The sequence below is a fragment of the Larus michahellis genome, chromosome 3, assembly GCF_964199755.1.
Source record: "Larus michahellis chromosome 3, bLarMic1.1, whole genome shotgun sequence".
Classification (NCBI taxonomy): domain Eukaryota; kingdom Metazoa; phylum Chordata; class Aves; order Charadriiformes; family Laridae; genus Larus; species Larus michahellis.
The window spans coordinates 121,367,901-121,394,205 of NC_133898.1; the positions used below are offsets into that span (position 1 = coordinate 121,367,901).

Below are 26,305 nucleotides of genomic sequence, written 5' to 3' on the forward strand. Positions count from 1 at the left end.
GTTTTTTTTTTTTTTTTGTGGGTGGAAATATAGGTTCCTTCCTGATAAACACTAATGAGTTGCAGTACCCCCTGCCTGATGAGAGCGGGTGGTGGTAGCACTTCAAAACATTTATATTCGGTAAATGGTATTCCTGTTTCTAACAAGTTAGATGGGAACAGCTGGATCCTTACCAAATTCTAAGGGTGTCCATTAGGGAAAAACACTGGGAAAGCCTGTTTTTCCCAATTCCAAGCCACCTCATCTTCATACACAACAATTTCTATTAATAGATGCAGCACGGCGTATTTTAGAGCTTGGGGGCTTTAAGGTGAGTCCGTAAACTGGGAGAGTGGGGGTCACCCCCCGCTGCCTCTTTCATTGTGAAACGCTTCAAATCAGCTGGCAAAAAAAAAAAATCTCCTTCGAGCGTCTGCCCGGCAAACGCTGCAGTCAGATCCAGAGCGACTCTGATGTTTTAAACGAGATTCTGCATTTTTATTAGCTGCCGCAAACCACTTTCCACAGCGCAAGTACTTCCCCGAAAGGGGGTCAGCCCATTTCGTAAGCCCGGCACGAGGCCGCCCCGCGCAACGCTCGCTTCTGGCGGCTGCTCCATCTGCTGCCGGTACCCAAACCCCACCAGCTGTTCCAGAAAGACACCCTGCTTTAGTAGTTCCTGGTCGCTCCCAAACGCTCTCTGGGTTCTTGTTTTGTAAACGTGCCAGGAAAGAGAACGTTTTCCTGCAAGCGAAGAGTCTCAGGAACTCATTGTAGTTGGGAGCCCGCGTGTGACCTGTGACACACAGTAAAACAAGTCCCTTGGGTCTACTGAGTTTATCCAAACCCAGTAATAGTTTGAGCAACTTTATTAATGATACCATTGAACATCTTGTTTAAAGTCTTTGCTGGCAATTAGCTAGACCAAAGAAAGGGACAGGGAGTGGACGCATGTATAAACCAATTTTCTGTAAAATAAATACATAAATGACCTCAGCTGCAGAGAAGAGATTATCTGTCGTGGCTCATGTATGCAATCTGTCTCCTCTGAGTCCAGAAACCGCTGTTTAGCTTGGAGTCCAACTCCAAATTCTTCACCATGAACACCGGGCAAGCACTCATGGAGCTTCCCGAAGGGACAAACCTCCCTGATCCGCACGCTCACCGCAGCAAACATGGAGCGGGAGGGAGCAAGGGGAAACAAACATCGATTATTTTGGAGCGGCTCTGGATAAAAATGCTTAAGGGAGGCAGGTGCCTACCACCCACTGATTTTCTCTGCGCTTTGCCGATGTCTGCATCGCATGTGAAATTTGGGGTCTGCCAAGTATTTTTGTAAATTTTGTACGCGCGAAGTAATGGAGAAGGTGAACCAAGACTAAACAAGTTATCAAAATAAAGAATCCGGTTCCATTTTACCATAAATGTCTTTATTTTTGTTATTGGAATTGTGTACTTTCTCATAAAAGGTATCGATCTAGCAAAACACTTGAACATGAGTCAAAGTCATTGAAACGAGCAGGATAACGCGCGTGGTGAGGATTAAGCACAAATGTGAACGACAGAGCCGAGGTGCCACTGCACACAGTCAGTTAACTGGCGATAGGTTTCCCAAGAATTCTAAAATAAGTCTAAAACAGGCAAGACCACGCGGTGTTCTCAGGGGAAGTTGGCACGCTTGGACCATAAGCACTTTTGACACTCTTTGCCTGGGGTCACGGTGAACACTACGGGCTTCGGAGGAGCTGGATTCTCATTGTGTGAGATCTGCTCCCCTTAGGAAATACAGCCGTGAAAACTAGACCCGTGCTTTTTTGCAATGAATAGAGTAGCAAATTTTCAGATCTTTCAGCCTTACGGTAACAGCATCTGGGAGGAAGGTAGCAATTGAATCAATACGCTTCTGATAATCTTAGAGAAAATTCGTTTAAGAAAATCGTAAGGCATTATCCTGCAGTAGGTATGGTCATCACTGACCAGATCTAATCGCGGTTTAGGTCTTAATGCAGTCAGTAGGATTTATTATAACGGATTAACATTTTATAAAAGGCATACACAAGTCAAGTATTGCTAAATTAATTCCTCATACAAAGTATACGAATAATGCACTGTAAACAACTGCTTCTCATAGGTGCTTCAGTTTCCAGCCGTTAATAGTTGCTTGTCATCTTTGGTTAACGCAAGATTTTTCCTGTCCTCAGGAGATCCACTGCAACAGCGGAACTTTTACAAACTGAGTCCTGGCTCAATGACCCGATTCCGTACACCGTGAAGAACAAAGGGTTTGTTCAACCACAACGACGTGTAAACCCAAACAACCACATGAATTGTATTTTTTATGCTGCTAACATACAAACGTGTGCATATGTATATGTATACGTGTACATATATATATATATGTATGTGAACACTCCCCCCGTCACTCTGCCCCAGGGAGCACCGAGGCCAACACACGCATTTAGCATCTGCCCTAAGGCCCTCCAAGAGGAATCCACGCCAACGCCTGGGGGCTGTTGAAACACACGCGGACACACACACCCCAAGAGATTTCTAAAATGAGCACGAGAATTGTTTTGATCATGCCTGAATACGGCCCTGTAGAAAGAAGGAAAGTCCCCTGACTCCCCAGTAAACAGAATCGGTGGCACGGGGGGACAGTCCCTTCACTTCGAACGCATCTGGTTCCGCCCCGTGCTGCTGCAAGCGCGGTCTCAACAGTTCTGCCTCAAGCATCGGTGTCTGTTTCATTCCGCGGCAGTGTCATCTGAAAAGCCACTGGCTAGTCCCAAAAGCTGAACCAGTTTCTGGTACAAAGAAGGTCACTTAAATCCACTGTCTGTCTGCAGGTTTGAAAACTAGTCCAAAATATCCAGAAACTGAATTCTAGTACAAATTGCTCTAAAATCAGTGAAAGATTCCAGGAGGGTATAGAGAAAAGTGGAAGGCGTGAATATCATCGTGTAAGAAGAGTAAGGAATTAATCGGTCTTTCTGCATCACAGAGAACATTCTCCAGTACCGTTCTCCCTAGTACCACATTAAAGCTGTTAATAAATCATGCGAGTTAGGTACCCAATGCAGCATCTAAATTCATCTGTTTGCAAGGGCAGGACTTCCCCTGACTATATTCTGTAGTGTTTTATTTATTTATAAATGTCTCTACAAACTCCACAGCGAGACTGCTTCCCAGGTTCATGGCTAGAAAGCTCTTCCTGGTTACATTTGGCTCTGCTCCCCTTACTTACATTATTTTCATTTCTAGCTATCGCTTGGAACTTCTGTTATCACAAGCGGTAGGATGTTTTTTCCTAGGCTTTTTTTTTTGCTATTTGTAAAGGAGAGGAATGAACGAAGGCGAGGACGGGTGTAGTTGTCAGCCATGCGCTATAGGAAGGATCTGGTTCTCAATAATAACATTTCATGCCATTTCACGGCTGCAAACATGGCAGAGTAATAGCCATTTCCTCACAGTGAACTTATCTAATTTGTGGCTTGGCAGAAAATTTCATTCTTCAGTCCTTCGAGCAAAGAACTGAAATTTAGGCATCAAAAGTGGTTCAATTCTGTAAGGTTGCTGAGCAAGCACTGTTCCCATGGACTTCATTACACGATCTAGGCCACCTATAAGTAGTTATATCTAGATTCTGCAATCCATTTTAACCTTTTAACAGTGGCACTTTTGACCAGCACTCTTTACCTTCTCTACAGTCAATCGAAAAATGGAACACTTGGCCATATTCCAGACAAGAGCTCCATGTGTATTCCCTCCCTGAGCCGCCACAGTTGCCTTATTACCGGTATTTTTAATACCCTGTGGAGTCCCGGCAGTGCCCTAATTCTGAGACTTGGAGAAACTGCACACCTCATCCATGCGTCTCCCTTGTACTCATCCTGAACTCAGCCTGACCTCTGATTGACCACCAACCCCATCTGACCTGGAGGAGACAACGTTAGGGCTGTCCTGGGGCCTTGAGCTGTTCTGGCTTCATGCACCAGGGTTACACGGACGGATGAGACGCGTGGAGAGGGTCAGGCCTTTTGCAGCATATCAGGATCTGTTGCCGGCATCCATCCACAGCGGGATTTTTATCCTGGTATTTCTTTCTAAAGTAGGCCAGCTGGGCTGCCCCAAACCCATCCCTGACACTTCTCCAGCAGGTAAGTGGGGTGGTAGTAACTCAGGTACGCTTGTAGCCAGTGAATCTAGTATCAGACAATAAATATTCCACCCTCTGTCAACTCCTGCAGAGTCCTGACGACACAGGATGAAGGTACATCACCATTCAATCAATAAAACTATAACTTGGACCAGCCAGTCTCTCTTTAACTTTCTCTAAAACATCTCAATAGAAAACAAGCCATAATCTATAATAAACAGAAAAAAATAGGACAGACTCTCTCACAAAAAATTACACGTTCACAAAATAATTACATCGTTTTCTTGTTAATCACTGAATCCGCATTTATAATTTGGTCAGATCATCCTGTAACCAGTCTGTGATCATGGCAGCCATCTCCTTGCTGGCATCTAGCACAAAGGCGTGGCGGAGCCCTTTCTCACAAAGCCGAATGTCCCCGTCTGGAAAATCCATTTTGATCTCATCGTAGTAGTGCTGCGGACACCAGCTGTCTCCCGTCCCGTAGTAAAAAATCAGCTAGAAATCAAAGCATATCAAATCATTAATGTGAGAAGTTACTGATGAGGCAACCAGTATCCGAAAAAAGAGCACTGAATGATTTGGAAATAAGTGATGCTTCATTACCCAACATACACTGTGAGGAACAGCATATTGGTAGTTCTTGGTTGTTTCCAAGTCTGCAATTATGATGAAGTCAGTTAAATGTTCAGCGACTCAGTTTCCTCATCTGTAAAATTGTGGAGAACAATATGGGCTTAACTCCGAAAACAGATACCTGCTGATCGACGTCTGGCTGTCTTAAGAAATTTGTTTTTATGGATCAAAACATCTAGTTGTCCATGGAGTCCACCCCTATCCAGGCAAGCTGCTGTGTTTCCCCTAGCTATTAGCTGGTTTCTATGTTAGCTTTCTCGCTATTTGGTCAAATAGCAAAATTACCAGTAAACGCGATGCTATGTCCCAGCTGAAGGGGCTACCCATTGTGGCTTTCTTCTGGATATAAACTAAGAGAAAGTAGGAGGCTCTTCTGCATTTTTGAGAAGCTCAGTCTCACTGGCATCTGTTAGGTGTGACCTCAAAGCACCTGACCAGTTGGGGCCTTAAGTGGAGGAGCACCTATTTTCTTAACCCAGGTGTTAGATGTAAAACGGAGGTGATTCACTCAGGATAATGTCCGAATAATGGCAATTACAGTCATTCTCAGAAGCAAAACTTTTTTTGCTTGGAGAACTTTACCTTTGTGAAGTGCTGCCCATGTAGAACACAGGCACCTCCCAGAGAGCGACGAGTGTTTTCTTTTGGGTTGTGATGTGGAACTAAAGTTCTACCAAAGTCCATTTTGTTTTGATCTTGCCCTAATAACCTTGCTCAATGACATGCATGCAGCAGGGGCTACAGGGCTCACCTAAACACAAAAGTCACAAATTCCAGGCTAACGCCATATTCCACGAAATGTCTTTTCTCTGTTAGAAACACCAAGTGCCACTCTTTCTGAAGTCATCATGTTCTCCCATTTTCATCTCAACTTTGCATGCTATAGCAATGTTTTTCAGTTTCCAAAAAGTAATTTAAGGGAGAGTGGTTGTCCGAGAGAGAGTAAAAACCTACAGATTTAAAACTATACAGGAACAAGATTAATGATGAGTATTCTATACTAAAATGTTTGAATGCAGGTACCAGAAGGATGTTCATTGCTCAACATATCACACGCACAGCTTGGCCCAATTCCATTACTCTCATTTGTTTCATATTTAATTTCTGTACTTCAGTGAATAATTGAGCAATGCTAACATAAATTAGGGGACAAGAAGTCTTCCTTTCATCACAAAAATCTTCAATTCCATCATTTTTGTAGCCATGTGGAATATAAATAAATGCACCCACTGGGGCAGAGGTGGGCTAAGAGCCCAGACTGCATTTCACAAAACGTTACAAGTTTTTGTCTAACTCGCTTTTCTCTTGTTGAAGCGTACCCAAATCTTGGACGTTACTGACTATTGGCTGTATCCAAAATACAGTATCTCAGTTGCACAGCCACCCGAAGTTGTACTTCTATGGATATGTAGAACATAGAACATAAACCATTCCATGTTAACAAACATCTTTTGTCACTCACTAATTGCTGGAAACAAGGTATGTCATTGGCTTTAGCAGGAAATTTCTTTTGATCTTGCCTTCGATTCATAAATCACAGGATGTCACGCTAACAAAAAATCTTCAAAAAAGCCAACGTAAAATGGCCAGCTGCATTCAGGCTTTTTGAAAGCCAAACATCTGACCGAATTATGTTTAACCCTGGGCTCCGTTACCAGCAGATACAGAAATAAAGATTATGAAACTGAGAAAAAAAAGAAACGGAGCAACTCCAGTTTAATGGAGTAGTCCTTGAAATCATTAGATATTTTGATAGGCTGGGCACAGAGTCTCATCACAGGATCATTTAGAAAAAGATGAAAAGTCATTTACACTTCCAAAGGTGGATAAAATACTTGGCTTAGTCTGCATGAACTGCAGAAATGGGCTGTTCTCCAGGTAGGGTTGTAAACTTGAGAACTCACAGATTTGGAAATGCCTAAACAAAAGATTTATGTGCATTCTTAGTTTGCCCCTGGTATATTTGCGTTACAGTTCAATCTTTCATTGCATGATCCAAAGGATCCTTGACTCATTCAGCCCACTGACAGGATGACGTTCAGCTGATGAGCTGCTATTTGATAGTACTTTTCGTTTTTAAATTCTGTGTGTGGTCTGAGGATTTATTTACTACGTATTTCATCGTTTACAGACGGAATTTATTTTCTTACGTGCACTCCTCTGGCATGTACCACATCTATTAACTTAGTTTTGCAACACCTTAGTGGCCATTTTTATCTCCATTTTGCAGATGGGGAGCACAGAAATTAATGTCAAACTACATACATTAATTTGAGTGTGTTTAGTGTAGTCTGAAACACCTAGAGCTGGTTTTCCAGTGTGTGCAGCGTGACACAGTATTGACTATGCTCAAAGGACAGCACTCCTGGACTTCATTCGCGGGTGCTCTGAAACACTGTCGGTCTGTCTGTAAAAAGATTTCAAGGCCTTAAATCATAGAATCATAGAAACGTTTTGGTTGGAAGAGACCTTTAAGATCATCAACTCCAACCATTAACTTAACACTGCCAAGTTACCACTAAACCCTGTCCCTCGGCACTACATCTACACATCTTCTAAATACCTCCAGGGATGGCGATTCCACCGCTTCCCCGGGAAGCCGCTTCCAAGGCTTGATAACCCTTTCAGTGAAGAAACTTTTCCTAATGTCCAACCTAAACCTCCCCTGGCACAACCTGAGGCCATTTCCTCTTGTCCTATTGCCGGTTAAATGAGATACTTAGAAAATCGAGGACAAACTGTGACCACCTATGAAAAACATTAATGACTTCACCAATGGCCCGTTCTCGGATGTGAAGTTTAGGTGCCTTTACCATGAGCTATCCAGTTTTACTTCGTATAGTTCCCTGTTTCTTTCAACAGGCATTTTACTGCGTCTGTCACAAATGAGGTAGGAGCTCTGCATCCTGCCGTCTCCTTCATAACACAGCTTTTTTGGTTAATGAATCAGAAAAAAAGGAAAAGCAATGATTTAATGATAGACCACCTCTTAATGCATAAATAAAAGGTATCTGAATTAAGATCTGTGCTACTTAACTTTGAAATGCTTGGTAATGCAACATCAACTGGTTTCAGCAGAGCCTGCTAGACCTCAAGGAGGTAAAGGAAAACCCAGGTATTTCACACGTGGCAGCTACAACAGTGTTAGCACCTCTGGATCTGCTGCTTTAGGCCTCTGTCCCTTAAGGTACTGGTGTAATTGAAAGAAGCAGCACTGTCAGCTTCTGGCCGGAGGAACATGGGACGGTTTCCTGCTGGGTGTCACGCTGGGGGTGTTCGGCACAGAAACTGGTGATTTAGTTTGGATCTATTCTGTGTTTTTGAAGTAAATGTCACGTTTGTCCAGATTTAGCATGCTTTGGTTCTCACTGTGGAGTAGTGCACGAACCCCTTTCAACTGAAACTGAAGCAAAGATGCTCTTCAGGATCACACTTAGTGAGCTCCAGTCACCAATGGACATTGAGTCCATGGGACGAGGCAGCTGTTGCCTGAAGTAACAACCCTCTGAGATGCCTACACTAGGAACATCAGGTCCTCACCACTTAACTATTTATCTCTACAAATTCTCTTCTATTGTGCTGCTCCTGTTTTTAAGGCAAATATAGCCAAATACACCTTCTGAGAAGAAGAATGGTAAGATTCTAGAAATTTAGGTTCCATTCCAAACAGAAAAGGGCTGAATATTTACCAGCTACTGCCTTTGCTGTCCAGTCATTTGTCCAGTCTTTCCAAGTACGACTTCCTCTGTCTTGTCCCTTTCTGGTCTCAGGACTGCTCTACCCCACTTGGGCTCATTGCTTCAAATCTATTCTCCTTACCTAGTAATTTCCAACTTCCACTATTTCCGCTTCTTATTCTAGTCCCTGCCAAGTCCATCCCTTATTCTTGCACGACAAGTCGAAATTTTAGCCTTCCGGTTTCTCCATCCCATTCTGAATCTCAATTCCAACCCTAGATGCTTTTTCCCCCAGAAATTTTCCACTTTTTATGAATCTAGAACCTCTCTTCCCAGCCCTACTCCTCAAATATCTCTCAAACTATCAGTTGTTCCTAGTGTCAGGGTTGGGTTCAGTTCAGCATAAAAAGATCTAAATGCAGGTAACTGTACTGTGGTGTTTACAGGTGTACCAGGCATCCAAATTCCACGACACTGTAAGGAAAGATATATTCAATAAAGCCATCGGTGCTTAGAAAGCTATTCAGCTGAAACAACATGTGTCTACTGCAGGGTGGGTGAAGCTGCACTTCAGGCTCCACTAAGAACTCAATTGTCTAAGTGCCTACTGCCATTTGTGATGCTTTAGATATCTGAGGCACCTGCATGAAAGTGGCAGGTATGACCGATTTTACAGGGGACCTACAGCTTTCTGGCGAAACAGCTGGAGGCCAGATGGAAATATTCCACAGTGCCCAAAATGAAACCAGATGTCCATGTTTAAGGGACAAATTCCACCTTGACTTCTTCAATAGATTTCTAGCGACTCTGATGGGGTCATCTGCACCCCTAATGCCTACTGCACCTGTAGACTCCTAGAATTAAACGCATAAAGCACAATTCAGGTGTCCACACACAAATATCTGTTAGTATTAGGCTAACGGTTGGATTTGATGATCTTAAGGGTCTTCTCCAACCTAAATGATTCACATGGAGGACAGGGAGGTGATTCAAGACTGCCAGCATGGCTTCACCAAGGGCAATTCTTGCCTGACTCAACCTAGTGGTCTTCTATGATGGAGTGACTACACTAGTGGACCGGGGAAGAGCTATGGATGCAGGGAGGAGCAGGGAAAAGCTATGGATGGAGATATGGAGGCCTTACAGATGGACTTCTGTAAGGCCTTCGACATGGTCCCCTGCAACATCCTTCTCTCTAAATTAGAGAGATACAAATTCGATGGGTTGACTGTTTGGTGGATGAGGAATTGGTTGGATGGTTGCATCCAGAGAGTAGTGGTCAACGGCTCAATGTCCAGATGGAGATCGGTGACAAGTGGTGTCCCTCCGGGGTTTGTACTGGGACCAGTACTGATTAATATCTTCATCCCATGGGCAGTGTGATTGAGTGAACCCTCAGCAAGTTTGCAGCTGACACCAAGCTGAGTGGTGTGGTTGACACACCTGAGGGACAGGATGCCATCCAGAGGAACCTGGATGGGCTCAAGAAGTGGGGCCATGGAACCTCATGAGATTCAACAAGGCTGCGTGCAGGGTCCTGCACCTGGGTTGGGGCAACCCCCCATTATCAATACAGGCTGGGGGATGAAGGGATTGAGAGCAGCCCTGCTGAGAAGAACTTGGGACTTGGTGCATGAAAAGCTGTACATGAGCCAGCAATGTGCGCTCGCAGCTCAGAAAACCAACCACATCCTGGGCTGCATCAAAAGCAGTGTGGCCAGCAGGGTGAGGCAGGTGATTCTCCCGCTCTGCTCCACTCTGGAGAGACCAGCGTCCACTCCACTCTGGAGTCCTGCGTCCAGCTCTGGAGCCCTCAGCACAGGAAAGACATGGACCTGTTGGAATGGGTCCAGAGGAGGGCCACAAAAATGATCAGAAGGCTGGACCACCTCTGCTACGAGGACAGGCTGAGGGAGTTGGGGTTGTTCAGCCTGGAGAAGAGAAGGCTCCGAGGAGACCTTATTGCGGCCTTTCAATACTTATAGGGGGCCTACAGGAAAGATGGGGACAAACTTTTTTAGCAGGGCTTTTAACCCCAGGGGTAATGGTTTTAACCTAAAAGAAGGCGGATTTAGACTAGATATAAAAGGAAGAAATTTTTTATGCTGAGGGTGGTGAACCAGTGGACCAGGCTGCCCAGAGAGGTGGTCGATGCCCCATCTCTGGAAACACTCAAGGTCAGGTTGGACGAGGCTCTGAGCAACCTGATCAGGTTGAAGGTGTCCCTGCCCATTGTAGGGGGGTTGGACTAGATGGCCTTTAAAGGTCCCTTCCAACCCAAACTATTCTATGATTCTATGATTTTATATGCAATTAAAGTTTGGGTACATTATAACGGACTAAGAACAGTTCTATAATATGAAGACGTGGGGAACTTTATTTGATGCTGCAGTTATTTTGTCTGCTTTTTTCGTGTGCAGATGTTGGTGTGTGCATTGTGTGTGTCTACCTGCACATGCCAGCAAATCTATAACTTACACCTTTGTTAATTACACACTGCCAACAGAATTCAGAATTGTTTTCAAAATGCTCCCCTGTTAGTGGATCATGCAATAAGATCTAAAAGCAGGATTGCAATTAAGGTGTAAATTCTCAGTGATCCAGATGGTGGTCCAGGGCCTATGAAACCTGACAGATACTTGACTGTCATTTCTGGCATTGAGGGTCTCCCTTTGAATGACAAAATGTCTGTGCTCTTTGCCTATGTCACACACAGCCACAAAATGTTCAGATGTTAGGATGTTACCTATTTTCCAATTATATCAAGGCAGATTCTTTTTAGAAATATTTAAACGACGGTTTTCAAAATCCACATGTTCTCATCTTCATTTTAACACCGCGAGCGTTGCTATTGCAGCATGGAGGCAGGCATAATTAACGAACCATGTGTAACCAGAGGCACATGGGATCTTCATTAATGGCAGGAAACGCTGGCGTGCACTGTATGGTTTGCACGGATCTGTAAAGTACATATTTTCATATTTTCTGTGCGTGGCTGTGAAGACATCCTGAGTCAGCACAACCACCGTACCAGCGATGGAAAGCTGCTGCCAACCCAAGCGTTCAAAAACGGTGAGTCAGGCCCCCAAAATAATGAGACTAGCTTAAAAATAAACAGATTTACAAAACAGTAAATAGAAGGTTCTTTCTGTTTTTCTGCTGGGCTTGAGCTTTGCAATATTTGCACTTTGTCACTTTTCTGCCATGAGGCTGAGAGGATTATTTTTTATTCTTTTGCAATATCGAATGCTGAGACTTCCAGGTATTCCTGACTCAGAAGGAAAATGGCAACTACCGCTGGACGTGACAAGGACTTTATATGATCCCTGATGCAATACCTTGCTTGTTATGAGGGACTAAAACATGTCCTCTTTCGGGACCTGACAATGAGGGCGGAGTAAAGGGGACGTGGGTTATCTGCCAGTATTAACATTTCAATACTGTGCTTGCAATAGTTATGCATTTTCTAAGTTTCAAATAGTTTTAAAACAACAGCAACGTTCTCGTACGCTGTTTTACCATTAATTTGGTCGGAAGTACTTTCAGCCTTAGCTTCTGAAAAATAAAACAGAAACGAGAATGGGGCTCTGTCAGCCTCGTACCCTGTAGTATGGTATGTGTACGCGGACACTGCACAATGATGGCAGCTGCTAAGTAAACATCAGAACTATCTGAGATTTCTATCAACAGGATGTTTACATTTTAAAGAGTTTGTAAGAAAATAATGAAGATTTCCTGCAGTCGACTCCATTGGCACTTGTTTTAGCATGTATGACAGTTCACAGAAGTATAAATTACAGAGAGATTTCTTGTATGCCTCGGCTGTAGCTGTCATAGGTCAACAATGAAAAACAAATCCAAAAACTTAAAAAACATTAATCGTCTTCCCTCTATCTCTCTGGAATTTGGTACGTGTTATAACAACTTTAGGATCTTATTACATGGGCAGGCACCGCTCCAGCTGACGGCAGAGCGAAGGACTGATCTCTGCGGACAGAAACTAGCGGCACACGTGCAATGGCAAGCAAGACGGTACCAGTGTCCTTGCTGCAATCCTGCTCTCCGACACATCAGCTTTTACCAGTATTACTCCCACAGGCACTCGCTGGATGAGACAGCAGCTCCTCTCTGGGTGACATCTCTCCCCACTAACCAGCGAATAGTTTCATTTGCTTTTGGATGAAAACTCGTTTAAAAGGCATTAGCCCAGAATTAAATTTTAGTTTCAATCAAGGTTTATAGAAAATGACTTAGCTTCTCTGGAATTATGGAAGCGTCTCCACCTTATCCTGCCAAAAGAAAAGTATAAACGACATGGGAACAGACTGGTTTGGGACATGCTTTTTTCTTGGGCTTGCTTCAGTTGTACTTTGGCTTTTCTAATCAGTTTCTGGGAAGAATTCAAAGAACTGCCGTTGCCGTAGGATGCCCTAAAGGCTTTGGGATCTGGTTCTCTGAGACACCGTCTCTCTCTCCTCGTGATGCTGCCGTGGTTGAGATCAGCTGGTTTGATGGCAAGGTCTTTGGAACTTGCTTCTGAGCTTCTTTTACCAGAACCGGGATTTCTCAACTTTCCAAGGACAGTGCAAAGCCAAACTTTTGCTGCTGGACCGTTTTGAGAAGAGGCAGTTGACAATCTGGGGTACGTGATGCTATTTTTAAATGCTAACCTGTAGGGGTTAGAGTAAGGGTGCAATGGTAGTTCAAGTATTTGGGGTGATTTTATTTAATGTAAGGAATGTAGCCAGTTTTGTTAAATCAATATAAACAATAAACAAAACTAGCTTCCCTACCTGGAAGGGGTGTGGAGAAACATTTTAGTCTCAGAGAAATTAAGACGCAAACCCGGGGACACAGCCAGACGTAGTGGCTACTTTGCACGTGATTCAAGATGCGTTACTCCTCTCCTTGGCGTCACGTACGGTGTCCTACCAAAGGGGCAGGCTGCAGGCTCCCCGTTTTCATGCCTTTGTCAGTGTTAACTGGAAATTTGGTAAACTGAGGAAGGGGAAGGGGCTCCTCTTTAACTTTGCTGCAGTTTGTTAGCGATGCTACCCCCAGCCCTGCACGTAGACCCAAGAGATCACATGAGGCCACTTCTGTCTCCACTTTCTCACAGATAAGGAAGGGTCAAACTCAATGCAAAGTAAAAACGGGCTGTTATAAAGGATGCACAGGATTTATCAACAAGCCAGGGTGATTAACTGATTTATTCTATCTATGTTACTTTTAAAGACTTAAAAGCATTTTGAGGGTATATATTTAGATGTGTCAGGAACATGAATATTTCAGAGGTCAAGTCTGTATAAATACCAAAATAAAAACAAACAGACCTGAAGCCGCTATTTAAGCAATACTGTTACCGGGTCAGATTCTTCCAACCATATTTACTACAAACAGTATTTCCCTCTGAATATCAGCCTGACACTGTCTACATTCAGTGGGACTTTATCTAAACGAATCAGTCGGATTTCTCTTGCAACAGCAGCATCAGCATCTGGCTGTAAACGGCAATTTTATTGACCGCCGTGCACTGAGCTCTGTGGCAGAGGGAGGGAAGGTAAGCGATTCAGGGGTAGTAAGGGTTGGATGGTAACTTCTTAAGTATACTTCAGAAGGCTGGGGAAATCCTGCTGTCTTTGCTCCTTGTGCGGAGCACACACCTTATATCCATCCCCAAACCCCTGGAAATTCATGTCATCGCTCCTTTATTAGAATACCACACAGCATGAGCAATGGTTAGCAGGAGCTCGGCTAGAGAAAAAGTGAAATACCACAGATAAGTGTATTGTGGTACATTGAATTTTATGAATGCTCACTGGGATCCTTTTCCACCGGGGAGAGAAACTGCTGGTCCCTGATCAGGCATTCCAGGTGCTTCAAAGAGAAGGTTGTTCTTGTAGTTAAATGACACAGGCACCAAATGCCCCAGGCACATGTGTAACTTCCCTAACTTCAACTCTGCACCTCCAGGGAGCGCAAGCCAAAAAGGATGTGAGACCAGCCAAAAAAGAGGTGTTCTTGGCTCAAGAGACCACTTTGCACCTATTCAGAAAGAGTGTTTGGAAGGTTTTTCACAAATGTAGGCAAGCAACTCACTCAGGCTGTGGACAAGCAAAGTATTTGTAGTATTCTTTTAACTACTTATCTTCACATCATGCTCCTCTCACTGGGAATAATTACTAAACCCCTGTGGATGGCAAACAAAAACACCGGGCAACATCAAAACAGCTGCTTCAGGGGTCAAAATAGTTCTTGGTTGCTCCGTTTTAAAATTCTTCTCTAGCAAAGACTTTTTTTTTAAAAGAAAAACCTAGCACTTTTCTGTGCAAAGGAAACACTTCATTTTTGCATTTTTTACTCAAAATCTCTGCCTATTTCTGTTTAGTTGATGCTCTTGGAGAATACATTTTCTGTGGCATTACTGGAGTGATATAAACTTGTCTTACTTTAAATTTTAAATATACCATTGAAATAAGCAGGAAACGGTAAACATACACTTCATTCATTTAATTTTTTCAAAACTGAATTCCTTCCCCACCTAACCGTCTATATATAGGTGGTTATAAGCCACCCGCAATACAGACTTCCTCAATCTGAGTGCAAAGAGGTTCATGCGTCCATAAGCTTCCAGTTTATACTTTTTCCCATTTGATTAAAAAGAATTCTTCTCAGACAACAGATATTTTTTTTTTTTCATCTTTGCATCTCTATTTCAGATGTTTCCTGTCTTTTTTCCTTACGCAATCCATGTATCTGCTACACCAGACACTGGCACACTGGCACAACTGAACTCGAGGAGCATACAAACCTTTTTTGGTTTAACACGCCAACCAAAAGAATCATGATTTTCAGTTGCTGGAGGAGATGATTTGTGGTCTTAAGAAATTATGAACCACTACAGAAAGTTCACTGCCAAACTGATTCAAGACTTCCTGAAGTCTGTGGGAGCTCTTCTATTGATTTAGATGGGCTTTGGAGCAGATCCTATACCTAAATATAGGACTACTGTGTATTACACATGGAGTAACGAACAAATTATGTCCAAATAAATATAAAATCTGAGGGGTGATTTTTTTAAACAAAATTTCCTCTGTAAGCACCCTAGGTTTATCCTTTAATGCAGTATCTTCTGGATTGCAACAGGTTTATAAGCTCACTTGACAGAAAAAGAGTCAATAAGGCTAAGTCTTAAAATAAAGCAATGAATGTGGCATGATGCAGACTTAAAAAGTTAAGTGCTGTAGAGAGCCTCTATACGGAAATATCATTGTTCATCACAGCCATGCTAGTGAATGCCCAACACAACCATTTCCCCTTTCCTTCTTTAATTTTTATTCTAGCTGTAAAAGCTCTGTGATGCTCAATGCTGATCCATCCTTTAAGAATACGGAATTACGCCCACTTCCTTTTGAGCAACAATTACAATAAACTTCCTCTAGCGCAGGAGTATCTTTGCCTCCAGTTTCTGTTAGGAAAGGGAGCTGGTGGTGTTACAGTGAAAGAAGGTAGCTCAGCTGGCTTGGACACAGTCAGCTAACGATAATTAACCATCAAAGCTGAACAAATCCCCTACCTTATTTGTTTGGATTCTGTGATTTATCACAACTCCCTGTGTCATTGCAGTAAGAAGCCTACATTCATGCACTGCTTGGTCCAGACAAATAGCTTTAGAGCCAATATTTTAAATGTTTTCTCATATACTACTTTGTTAGAAGACAGGTCTCCATCCTCCTCATACAGTTCCACTGCTATTTAGTGTGCACAACTTCTGTCTTTAGAAGACTGTAAGTGAAATACCCCACTTAATTATCCAAACAATATTCCAGCTCCCATTCTTTCAACATAAATCTGAGCAATTAGCATTGTCAGACTAAGAATTTGGTGTCTGGAGATAAAATTTCTCCTGGTCCCTAACTAGTAATAATTATAGTTAAACCTGAGCATGGAAAGATTGGAATAATTTAGCGTCTCTTCTTCTTTCTTCTTCAGATCACAGAATGCAAATGAGATCCAGAAATAACTTTTCTATTCCACAGCAGCTGGCAAAGCCAGGTGTTAAGATTGGCTTTTAGCATACGATCACAGCGACTACTAAACAGTATAAATTTTTTGAAGTGACAGCTTGCCAGTTCTATAGCAACTTGGGCTATAGCTCCTGTTTTTATAAACTTCCAACCTTTATAAGTTAAGCCCATTTTTATTGTCAATACACTTCAAATTTAACATAATGCCAACTCTAAATTTTTTCCTTAATTCTTATATTCCCAGAAATTACTAGAAGATGAAAAAAGAGAAGCATTAGCTTCATTTCTAGAGCTGCTTTTTCTTCAGTTTCTCAACTGCTTATGAGTTTGCTGCAGCTTTTTGTTTTCTTGAGTATGTTTGCCACTTTGAAAGTATGAGGACATAGAAGAATCAATAAAAGAAAGTCAACACAGGTTTAAAAAAGCTCCTGCCTGCCAAAGCCGCACTTAGATTGACAGAATCAACAAAAGCACAGATGAAGCAGACTAGGACACCTGCAAACTCTTACTGCTGGCTATGGGCCTTCATTCAGTACAAAAAATAAGCATTTCTGTAACGTGAAGCATCTGAAGTCACTGGAGCTGCAGCTGATTGTCACCACTGTCGTCCTCATCCAATGAAGCTTTTATGCTTAACTTCAAGCACGTGTGCTTGTGATTAAAATTTCCAAAAGCACCTGAAGTCTTGCCCCTGCAAACTCTTCACTTTTGTACCCAGACTAACATGGTAACCTGCAGCCTTACCCACAGTTTCAGGGCACCAACAGGCCCCACCAGCCCTGCCTGGGACCCCGACCCACCCTCCCTGTGCAGGGACCCAGGGTCTCCATCTCTGTCCTTCGCCTTTAGTTTCTACCTCTCTGGCTACATTGTAAGTGTATCCGTCTCCAGCCCTGGCCCTGGCCCTGGCCCTGTGTCCTGGATTGACATCGGACCCACATTGTACATAACGTCACCTGGATGGATCCCACCCTGCAGTTTGCCTTCTGTCATGTCACAGAACCACAGAATGGCAGGGGCTGGAAGGGACCTCTGGAGATCATCTAGTCCAACCCCCCTGCCAGAGCAGGGTCACCCAGAGCAGGTCGCACAGGAACACGTCCAGGCGGGTTTGGAATGTCTCCAGAGTTGGAGACTCCACCACCTCTCTGGGCAGCCTGTGCCAGGGCTCTGCCACCCTGAAAGTAAAGAAGTTTTTCCTCATATTGAGATGGAGTTTCCTGTCTTCCAGTTTGTGCCCGGTACCCCTTGTCCTGGGCAGTGGTCACTGGGCACCACTCGAAAGAGTCTGGCCCCGTCCTCTTGACACCCACCCTTTAGAGATCTATAAGCATTGATGAGATCCCCTCTCAGTCTTCCCTTCTCCAGGCTAAACAGACCCAGGTCTCTCAGCCTTTACTCATAAGAGAGGTGTCTTTGGTCACGTCTTCTTGATGGACTTTGAACCCACGTTATAGCCTTGTCTCTTGTCCTGTCTCTGGCCCCGTCTCCTTTTGCTCCTGACTGGATTCTCTGGAGGGACGCTGGACCTGGTTCATTGCTTTGCCTTGTCTGGGACAGTTGACGGACCCTGTCACCTCGCTCCGCTTGGGTGCTGTGGGACTGAACCCTGCTCGGTGAGGACACTGCCTGTGCTGGGGTCACCCTCGGCTCATGGCTCCCTTTCCCTCAGGGAGCACGCAGACCCCGCAGCTCCCTGACATTCGGAGAGGTGATTCAGTCAGTAAAAGCAACCGTTTTTCTTGAATTCATTGGGCTTTGGATCAACCCATGGATAGTTTTGTTTAAGACAATGAGAATATCTGCCATCTGCAAGATCAGCCCTTCCGTTTCTTCACTGAAATTCCCTCTGAAGTGCAGGAGAACTTTGAATGCTCTGCAATAAAAATGTAAAAAACCATGCATGCCTAGTGCAGTGTAGCATTTTTTGTTCACGTGTGCTATTTCAACTCCTTTAAAAAAAACTAGAACTGAAACATCTGAACATACCTTTCAAAGTGCAGAGAAGGCAAATGGGATAAGTAAAAAATAAATCCATTTTCAGCCAAAAAAAGAAAGACTGATTTATGAAGTGAACTTTGTACCATTTCTATTTACAAGGCACAAAGTAATCTTACAGAGATCTAGGACATCTGTCCTAGAAAATTCCATTCTCCAAGGAAAATCTCTGCCAGTGCCAAGTGCTGGAACCATTCTTCCAGCAAAAAGACAGGGATGATACAAAAAAAATGGAGGGAAGGAAGTAGACACAGTAGAATAATATGTTACCCTGATTATCTACCCACACAGAGGCTGCACCAATAGCAGTTTATTAAATGTGACAGTTTTCTGGCTCATAAGCCATCTGGAATTGTCTGACCACGGCCACACTATTAAATTCCCTCAGCTTCCAAAACAGGGTGACCACATCAAAACTTCAATTAGGAACAGCTCCTGGCCTGTGTCAACCCCTGAACCGTCCCTGGGAATTGACTGGAAGAATGCTATCGGTCCAGATCAAAACTGTACCAGGTTCTCTTTCAATAATAAATCCGTACAGACAAGAAAGTTTAGTGCAGGAGAAAGGTCCACTAAATTACTTTATTTACTTGTATAGCAGTAGCTCCAGTCTCTAAGGAATTCACTTTCTGTATAGGATGAGGGGTAACGGCCTCAAACTGAAAGAGGGTAGATTTAGATTAGATATCAGGAAGAAATTCTTTACTGTGAGGGTGGTGAGGCACTGGAACAGGCTGCGCAGGGAAGCTGTGGCTGCCCCATCCCTGGAGGTGTTCAAGGCCAGGCTGGATGGGGCTTTGAGTAACCTGGTCTAGTGGGAGGTGTCCCTGCCCATGGCAGGGGGGTTGGAACTAGATGATCTTTAAGGTCCCTTCCAACTCGAACCATTCTGTGATTCTGTGATCTTTGGGTTGGGGTTGTTCGGCCTGGAGAAGAGAAGACTCCGGGGAGACCTTATAGCAGCCTTCCAGTCCCTGAAGGGGGCTACAGGAAAGGTGGGGAGGGGCTGTTTGCAAGGGCATGTAGCGACAGGACGAAGGGCAATGGTTATCAACTAGAGCAGGGCAGGGTTAGATTAGACATTAGGAAGACGTTCTTCACAATGAGGGTGGTGAGACACTGGAACCGGTTGTCCAGAGAGGTGGTGGAGGCCCCATCCCTGGAGACATTCAAGGCTTGATGAGGTTCTGAGCAACCTGATCTAGTTGAAGATGTCCCTGCTTACTGCAGGGGGGTTGGACTAGATGACCTTTCAGCGTCCTTTCCAACCCAACACATTCTATGATTCTATGATCTTTCTCTTACAGTGCAGCTGCATGGCTAAAACTGTGGAGCCATAATAATTTTGCTGACTCCTCTCCATTATGTTTTGATACCATGGAAAAATCAAGTCTGCAGAATCCCAGGATATTAATTGACGCCCCACAATGCAGACGGTACATGTTCTGCTTGATCCGTCCAGCTGCAAAGTCAGAGGATTTGGTCAACCAGCCTGCACTCATGTCCTGGCTGGCCATGTGCCTGTCTGATCAGAACCCAGGTAACTACTGGTCTCACTGGGAACCACATCACAGGCTTGGCCAGAACATACACAGTTTCTGTTCCACCAAGGACAATGTACCAGATGGGACAGCACATCTGGCAGTGGGGAATGCGACATCTACAAAGGTGTGGATCAATGACACTTTAATGATTGGTGACCCCTTTAATGGGTTCGCCAAAGTCAACGGAAGGACACTAACACAAAATCAGAATCAATCCTGCAGAAATTCTGGTTTTGCACAAATATAACTGGATGTATCATTTCCCCATGCATGTGGGCTTCCCATGAAAACTCTGAGGATTAAATAGTTACCTTCTTTAAATTTTGCTTTATGGTCGTACTGTCTCTCTCCACAACCTTCAACATTTCTTGGCTTGCCATATACAAGATGTTGGCTGCAGAAAAAGAAACATACAACAATGTAAGCACACGGCAAGTCTTTTAGAAAAAACAATACGGGCCCAACCCTGCAAGAAAATAAGGCACATAGAAGAGTCATCACCTTGACAATACCACTGAAAAGAATCCCCCTGACAGAAAGGGTAAAATTTATCTCACCTAACTGAACCATTAAAAAGGCATATAGAGTAAATTAATTACTTCCATAACTAATGGAAAGACATCTTCGGAACATAACTCTATCCGTTTATCTTACAGACTTCTGAATCAGCCCACAGTGATGACTTTCTACTGACCACTGAAGGAACTTTGATGACCAGCTTTCACTACATACTTTTAGAAAGATAAACGTGAGAAATTGCCCATGAGGTGTTTGCGAGAGTCGGCTTTTGAATACAAAGCATACACTAAAAGGCATTGTTAATCTATAGATTATTGTATTATTGGCATTTCAATATGCAAGTCATTCAAATATCCAACATAACGAATAATACAAATAATGGCAAATACAAGTATCATTGAAAATTGCAGTCCTGCGTAATATTGATGGTACTTACCCAGACAGGACTGGACTGGACACAAAATGTCTAAGCCTTACCTTTCTGGAATGTAAAGTATTAAAAATGGCTCAGTGCAATTTATTGTGAGTTGGTCTGCAAGATACTGTCTCAGAGACATAAATGATTGAGTCCAACGTTTGGACACCTAATTAAAAGCAGGCTAATTTTGTGAGGTGTTGAGTTCTGGCAGGTCCCATGTATGTTAGACATCAGTGGGAACGAAGCACTTCTGAAAAGTGGGGCGGTTTGCCTGGATGCCTAAATATTCATAAATGTAAACATTTTGACACAGAAGGATCACACTGTGTCCACCTAGCCTGGCTTCTCTTACAACACAACCTACGGAAGCTTGGCAAGAAATTTCAGCGCACAATCTAAAACGTGGCTTTGCACAAGCACATAACTGTTAGATTATGAGTTTTTGCTGCTAGAATAAACCTCAGGTATTCAACTGCAGAATCTAGAGTTGCTACGTGACCATCAATGTTGCATTATGTCTGCAGGCAGTGAGAGGTCCTCCAAAGGGTGTTCAGATTTACACAGTTGTGACAGGGGCTACCCATTTCTGACAGCAGTGCTGTACTGAAGAAATGTGCATGTATCACTATTCAAAAAACAAGCACTTCTTTTACCCTTTTTTTCTGTCCAGTCAGCTTACTGCGCTAATAAGATGGCCAAGCGTCTCCCGTCCTCACAATCTGAAGCCTCTACGCTTATTGGATCACAGAGACCTACATGTGGTAATGAAGGGCAATATTCTTTTCTCACCAGTTTGCAAAACCAACGGAAGACCCTGAATGGCTAAATTACCTTAAAACTTTTCAATTTCCAGGTCCTAGAATGACTGAAAGTATTCTAAAATACTAAATCCTCTCCTGAAAAACAGAACAAAATGGAAAGACTCTGACAATCTTTTAAATCTGAACCAATTAAGTTCTGTGCACAAATAGTTAATGACAGTGTTGGATCTGATTCTGCTCTGAGACAGGATTAATATATTCTCACAATGTGTAATAGGGGAGGAAATGGCAATCACATAGGTCTTTGGTGGTGACCAAAACATGGAGTTGGCTGAATTCCAGGAGTGCTCTAAGGAAACAGAACGCCACCAGAGAGATGAGTGATGGCTCCAGAGATCAAATGTTAAAAGACAAAGCCAGTGGTCTCGAGTTAAAAAAAAAATAAAATCCTAGAAAGTAGCATCTACTTCTGAGCCAGCCAAAGGAGATGCAATTCAGTTCTATGCCTATAGAGCTCTGTCTTCTTCAATTAAATGTTGAACGCAGCTAGTGCAAGTTCTGACTTTCCTAGACGAGATGAAAGGGTTGCAGATGTGATATCATACAGACAATCCAGCAAATTTGCCCATCCCATCCTATTGGACTGGGCAGAGGGACCTCCATGCAGTTTTGTGTCTAGTAACCCGGTCACCTAATCCTGTGGTGCAGCTGGTGAAAGTCTGGCTATCTACAGCGATGTTAAGATCATGCCCTGACATTGGTCTTCTTTTTCTCAGTTCACCTCCAATCACTGATGCATTATACACTTTTGTTTTCAGAAGGGCACACATCTTAGTTCTCCACCTCCAGTTCAGTCGTACAGCAAGAGTCGGAAGAGTAAGTACCCTCCTGCTCCCCTTCTTCCATCTTACTGGTTTCTCTGTCCTACCTCTTGTTCTTGGTGGGTTCTGCTCGTATTTCTGAGCTGCTGATGGGTTTTTTTTGCAATAAAAAAAAGTGGAATTCATACACTTGGTAAACTCAGACTAGTTGTAAAGATCCTAAAAGTAAAACTGTAAGTCAGCAAATGCAATAATGCCAGTGCTTTAGAAGGAACTGTCTCTGAAGGCTTGTGTGCTGTGCAAGAAAGGGAACCAGGAAGGCAGGATTAAGCTAAACCGGATGAATGGCAAGGTTCAAGAGTCTATTTCAACCAAACAGAAATCCTTCAAATTTTGGAAACATGATCCCAGGGAAGCCAATAAACAGGAACTTAAACTTCAGCAGGTGTTAAGTAAGAGGAAATTGCAAAGTGCAAAAGTAGGTTTCCAAGAACAAACATTAAAAGATTTAAAAACAAACGATAAAATATTCCTTAAGTATATCAGAAACAAGAGGCCTACAACAGAATTTGTACAGGACAAGGGAGTGGCTAAAGAAGATAATTGGGATAACGTTTGATAACGACAGAAGATAACTGTTTGGGAGCTAAATGATTTTCCCTTTTTTTTTGCACGCACCTTTCTTGTTCAAAACATTCAGGAGGTTTCTGTTCCCTATAAACTTTTTCTGGCAGTAACAATGATTTCTCTTTGAGTAGTGAGGTATTGAGAAGTAGCAACAGCGGAGAACACAGAATATACAGCAGGTACATTTAAGAGTTTTGAAGAACCCTACATACAGAATTGCTGAGCTGATAACGATCCTGCTGCGTAAGAATCACCCTGTCCAGTGGTTTGGGGAGTAGAAAATACTGTCCAATTGCTACTGATTTTACAAAGGAAAATAGCATTTTACTGATCTATAATTTCTTGAACATTTCAATAAACACAACCACATGACCAAAATTACTGGTCTTCTAAAAGCTCTCTGTTACATTTCACACAATAAACTTTGGTTGAAACTAAACAGCTGTAAAAGGAAAGGTTGTAACGTGTTAAGAAATTCTCTGGAACAAAGATTAGGATTAGATTAGATTAGATTAGATTAGATTAGATTAGATTAGATTAGATTAGATGGTTTTAATCACAGGAAGGAATAAGGTCTAGATTTATCACAATACGTTTGAGGAAGCAGTGATTATTACTACAACCTGTAACTCATCACTGAACACACCTGCTGATTTGACCACTTCTGGGGTGGGTTAAATCACCTCCCAAGATGACTGTCTTTTCAGTGATAAGGCCTTTAGACCTTTAGCAGCCCAACTTGAATTAAGTGCCTAAACTGAGGTAGGATGAATCCTGGCCTAAGATTATAGCCCAGCTTCATATTAAAGTCATGGGCAACTTATTTCTTAATGGTCTTGTCAATGGATAAGCAGCTTATTGTTAGCATTTGCAAAGGACACAACGCTAGTCAGTTTGTGAGGATCAGGCAGTGAGAAATGTGAGAGAGACCTAAAGAGGAGAGAGAAAAATAGCAACGCACTAGCAAATGAAATTCAAACTGAAGAAACGGTAAGTAACATACAGGTGGAAAAACGACAAAATATTCTCTTCCCTTGCAAGCTTTTAAATTAATACAAGGAATGGAATCAGAAACCCAGAGACCCCTATGATGGCTGTTATTCACTGTGCACATTTACTCGAAATTCCAGTAAAATCATAACTATGTCACATAAATAATAGGAGGATGATGATAGAGAATTCTGCAATGTCATATAAATCACATAACATGAGCACACCTGAAGAACCGTGTCGTACGCTGACAGTCACAGCCTCTGTGGGACACTGCAAAACTGAGAATGGTGGTGAAAACAAAGTACATTTAAGGATGTGTTGTTGCCATTATGTCAGTGATACTTCATCATACGCTATTTTTCCCTCTCTTACAGCATAATACACTAAAAATGCAAAACAATAAAAGGAAGTACTTTTTTAATGTCATATGCAATTAACTATGAACCTTACTGCCACAGGAAACTGATAAGCGTATGTATTTGCCGCATTCACATCTAAGCCTGTTGCCCTGAGCTCCTCTAATTGTGAATACAGCTAATGCAATTAATCTTAGGGCAAACATCTACAAAGGCCGGATAACTTAAACGTCCAACAATCTCTCCTTTCAGGTACTGTTCCCTAGGGCTGCTATCGTTCTTGCTTCGTTTCCTCTAGATATGTCCGGTGGCTCATCTCTCTCTTGAATTTTACTGACGCAGCATTTCAGTTTATGCTGGAGAATGTCTCTCTTTTCAACAGTTGAGCTGCAGCTCTTTCAGCCCATGTACCTCTTCGCGTGTACCAAAATCACATCTGTCGCTCTACGACACGACATGTCAACCCACATCAGCTTGTGACCCATGATATTCCCAGGATTTTTTCTTGCAGAACTGTTGCTTAAGCAATGACTTACCACCCTTGTACTTAATTGACGTACAGAACAACTTGGCTCTTTAAGGAATGACAGCATTCCTCCCTCCCAGCCCCCCAGCCTCTTCTCTTAGCTTGTGAAGGTCGTTTTGATCCTGTCCCTCTCCAGCAAATGTGCAGCGTATTCTAGCGTCGTACTATCTGTAAACTCAGTAAACACACACTGTATTCCATCACACAACTACTGAATAGTAAAGGAATGAAGATAAGACTGTTATAAAACCCTGCTAGCTGCATCTTTCCAGTTTTAAAAATCCTCCTGAATCCTATTTTCCTGACATTCATGTATCTGTCTAATAGTTGTTGCAGGTATGTCATATTTCCCATACTTTTTTTTTATAAGAATATAACAGGAGACACTGTAAAAATCTTTATTAAGGTCAAAATATCCTAAATCTGCTGTTTCCCTGTAACCCACATTACACTGTAAGATGTTTAATGTCTATGTGTAAAGCTATATTGGAAGAGATAGCACGATAGAGCAGGAAGAGTAACTTTCTCTCTTGCTGCTGTGGAATGTCAAACCGGGGTTCTTCAGAAAAGCTGTTTTTCTCCAAAGCTAAGTCACAAGTTCAGGGAGAAATCTCCCTGCTATTTCCTAATGCTATACTCACTAACCTTGGCATTTTTTGAATATTTAGTTCTTTCCTTTTCAAAAAAGGTTGTTCTGTTTCCTTATTTCAGGAATACCGAGCTGCCTTTTCAAAGGAAGTAACTCAGAAGAATTCACTCACTTTTGTGTGTAATTAAAAAGCCATCTCAAAAGGCTCCCAGGCACTGTCAGTATGAGCATTTCAGCAGCTCTGAAAACCAGGCTGCGAACTGGGCATAACCAGAAGCTGAGACATGCAAAATGAACGGCCTCCGAAATCCTTCTTTAGGCTACGCGGGGAAAGGTCGTCTTGTGAGATCACCTTGTCAGTTCTTGCTACCTGGTGTTACAGTCTCTGGGAAGACTTCCAACAAGTGCTAATGCTTGCTTTCGCTGAAAATCTCTGAAGATTCCCAGAACTATTACCAAGAGCCCTGGACAAATATTTACTGGTTTTCATCGTCACGATTTCAAGCACAAGATAAAATGCAACCTAGAGCCCACGTCCCAAGCGATGAAGCCGTCTCATCGAAATCTGCAGAATGAGTCTCTGCGCAAAAGAAAGCACAGGAGTCTGCAGAATCCTGGCTCAAAACGCAGAAGTGGGGAATTCTCATAATGGGATGTGTGGAAGTTGTATCGGAGTTG

General features: G+C 42.9%; 1 protein-coding gene across 1 annotated transcript in view; it reads right to left on the reverse strand.

The window, feature by feature from the left end:
* Positions 1-1,387: 1,387 nt before the first annotated feature.
* LDAH (lipid droplet associated hydrolase) overlaps positions 1,388-26,305 on the reverse strand; it is a 132,642-nt gene continuing 107,724 nt past the window's right edge. Inside the window, exons 6-7 of the mRNA XM_074581946.1 lie at positions 20,329-20,411; positions 1,388-4,633 (exon numbers count right to left, since the gene is read on the reverse strand). Of these exons, the coding sequence (XP_074438047.1) occupies positions 4,442-4,633; positions 20,329-20,411 (275 nt within the window). The 3' untranslated portion in view covers positions 1,388-4,441. The remainder of the gene's footprint in view (positions 4,634-20,328; positions 20,412-26,305) is intronic.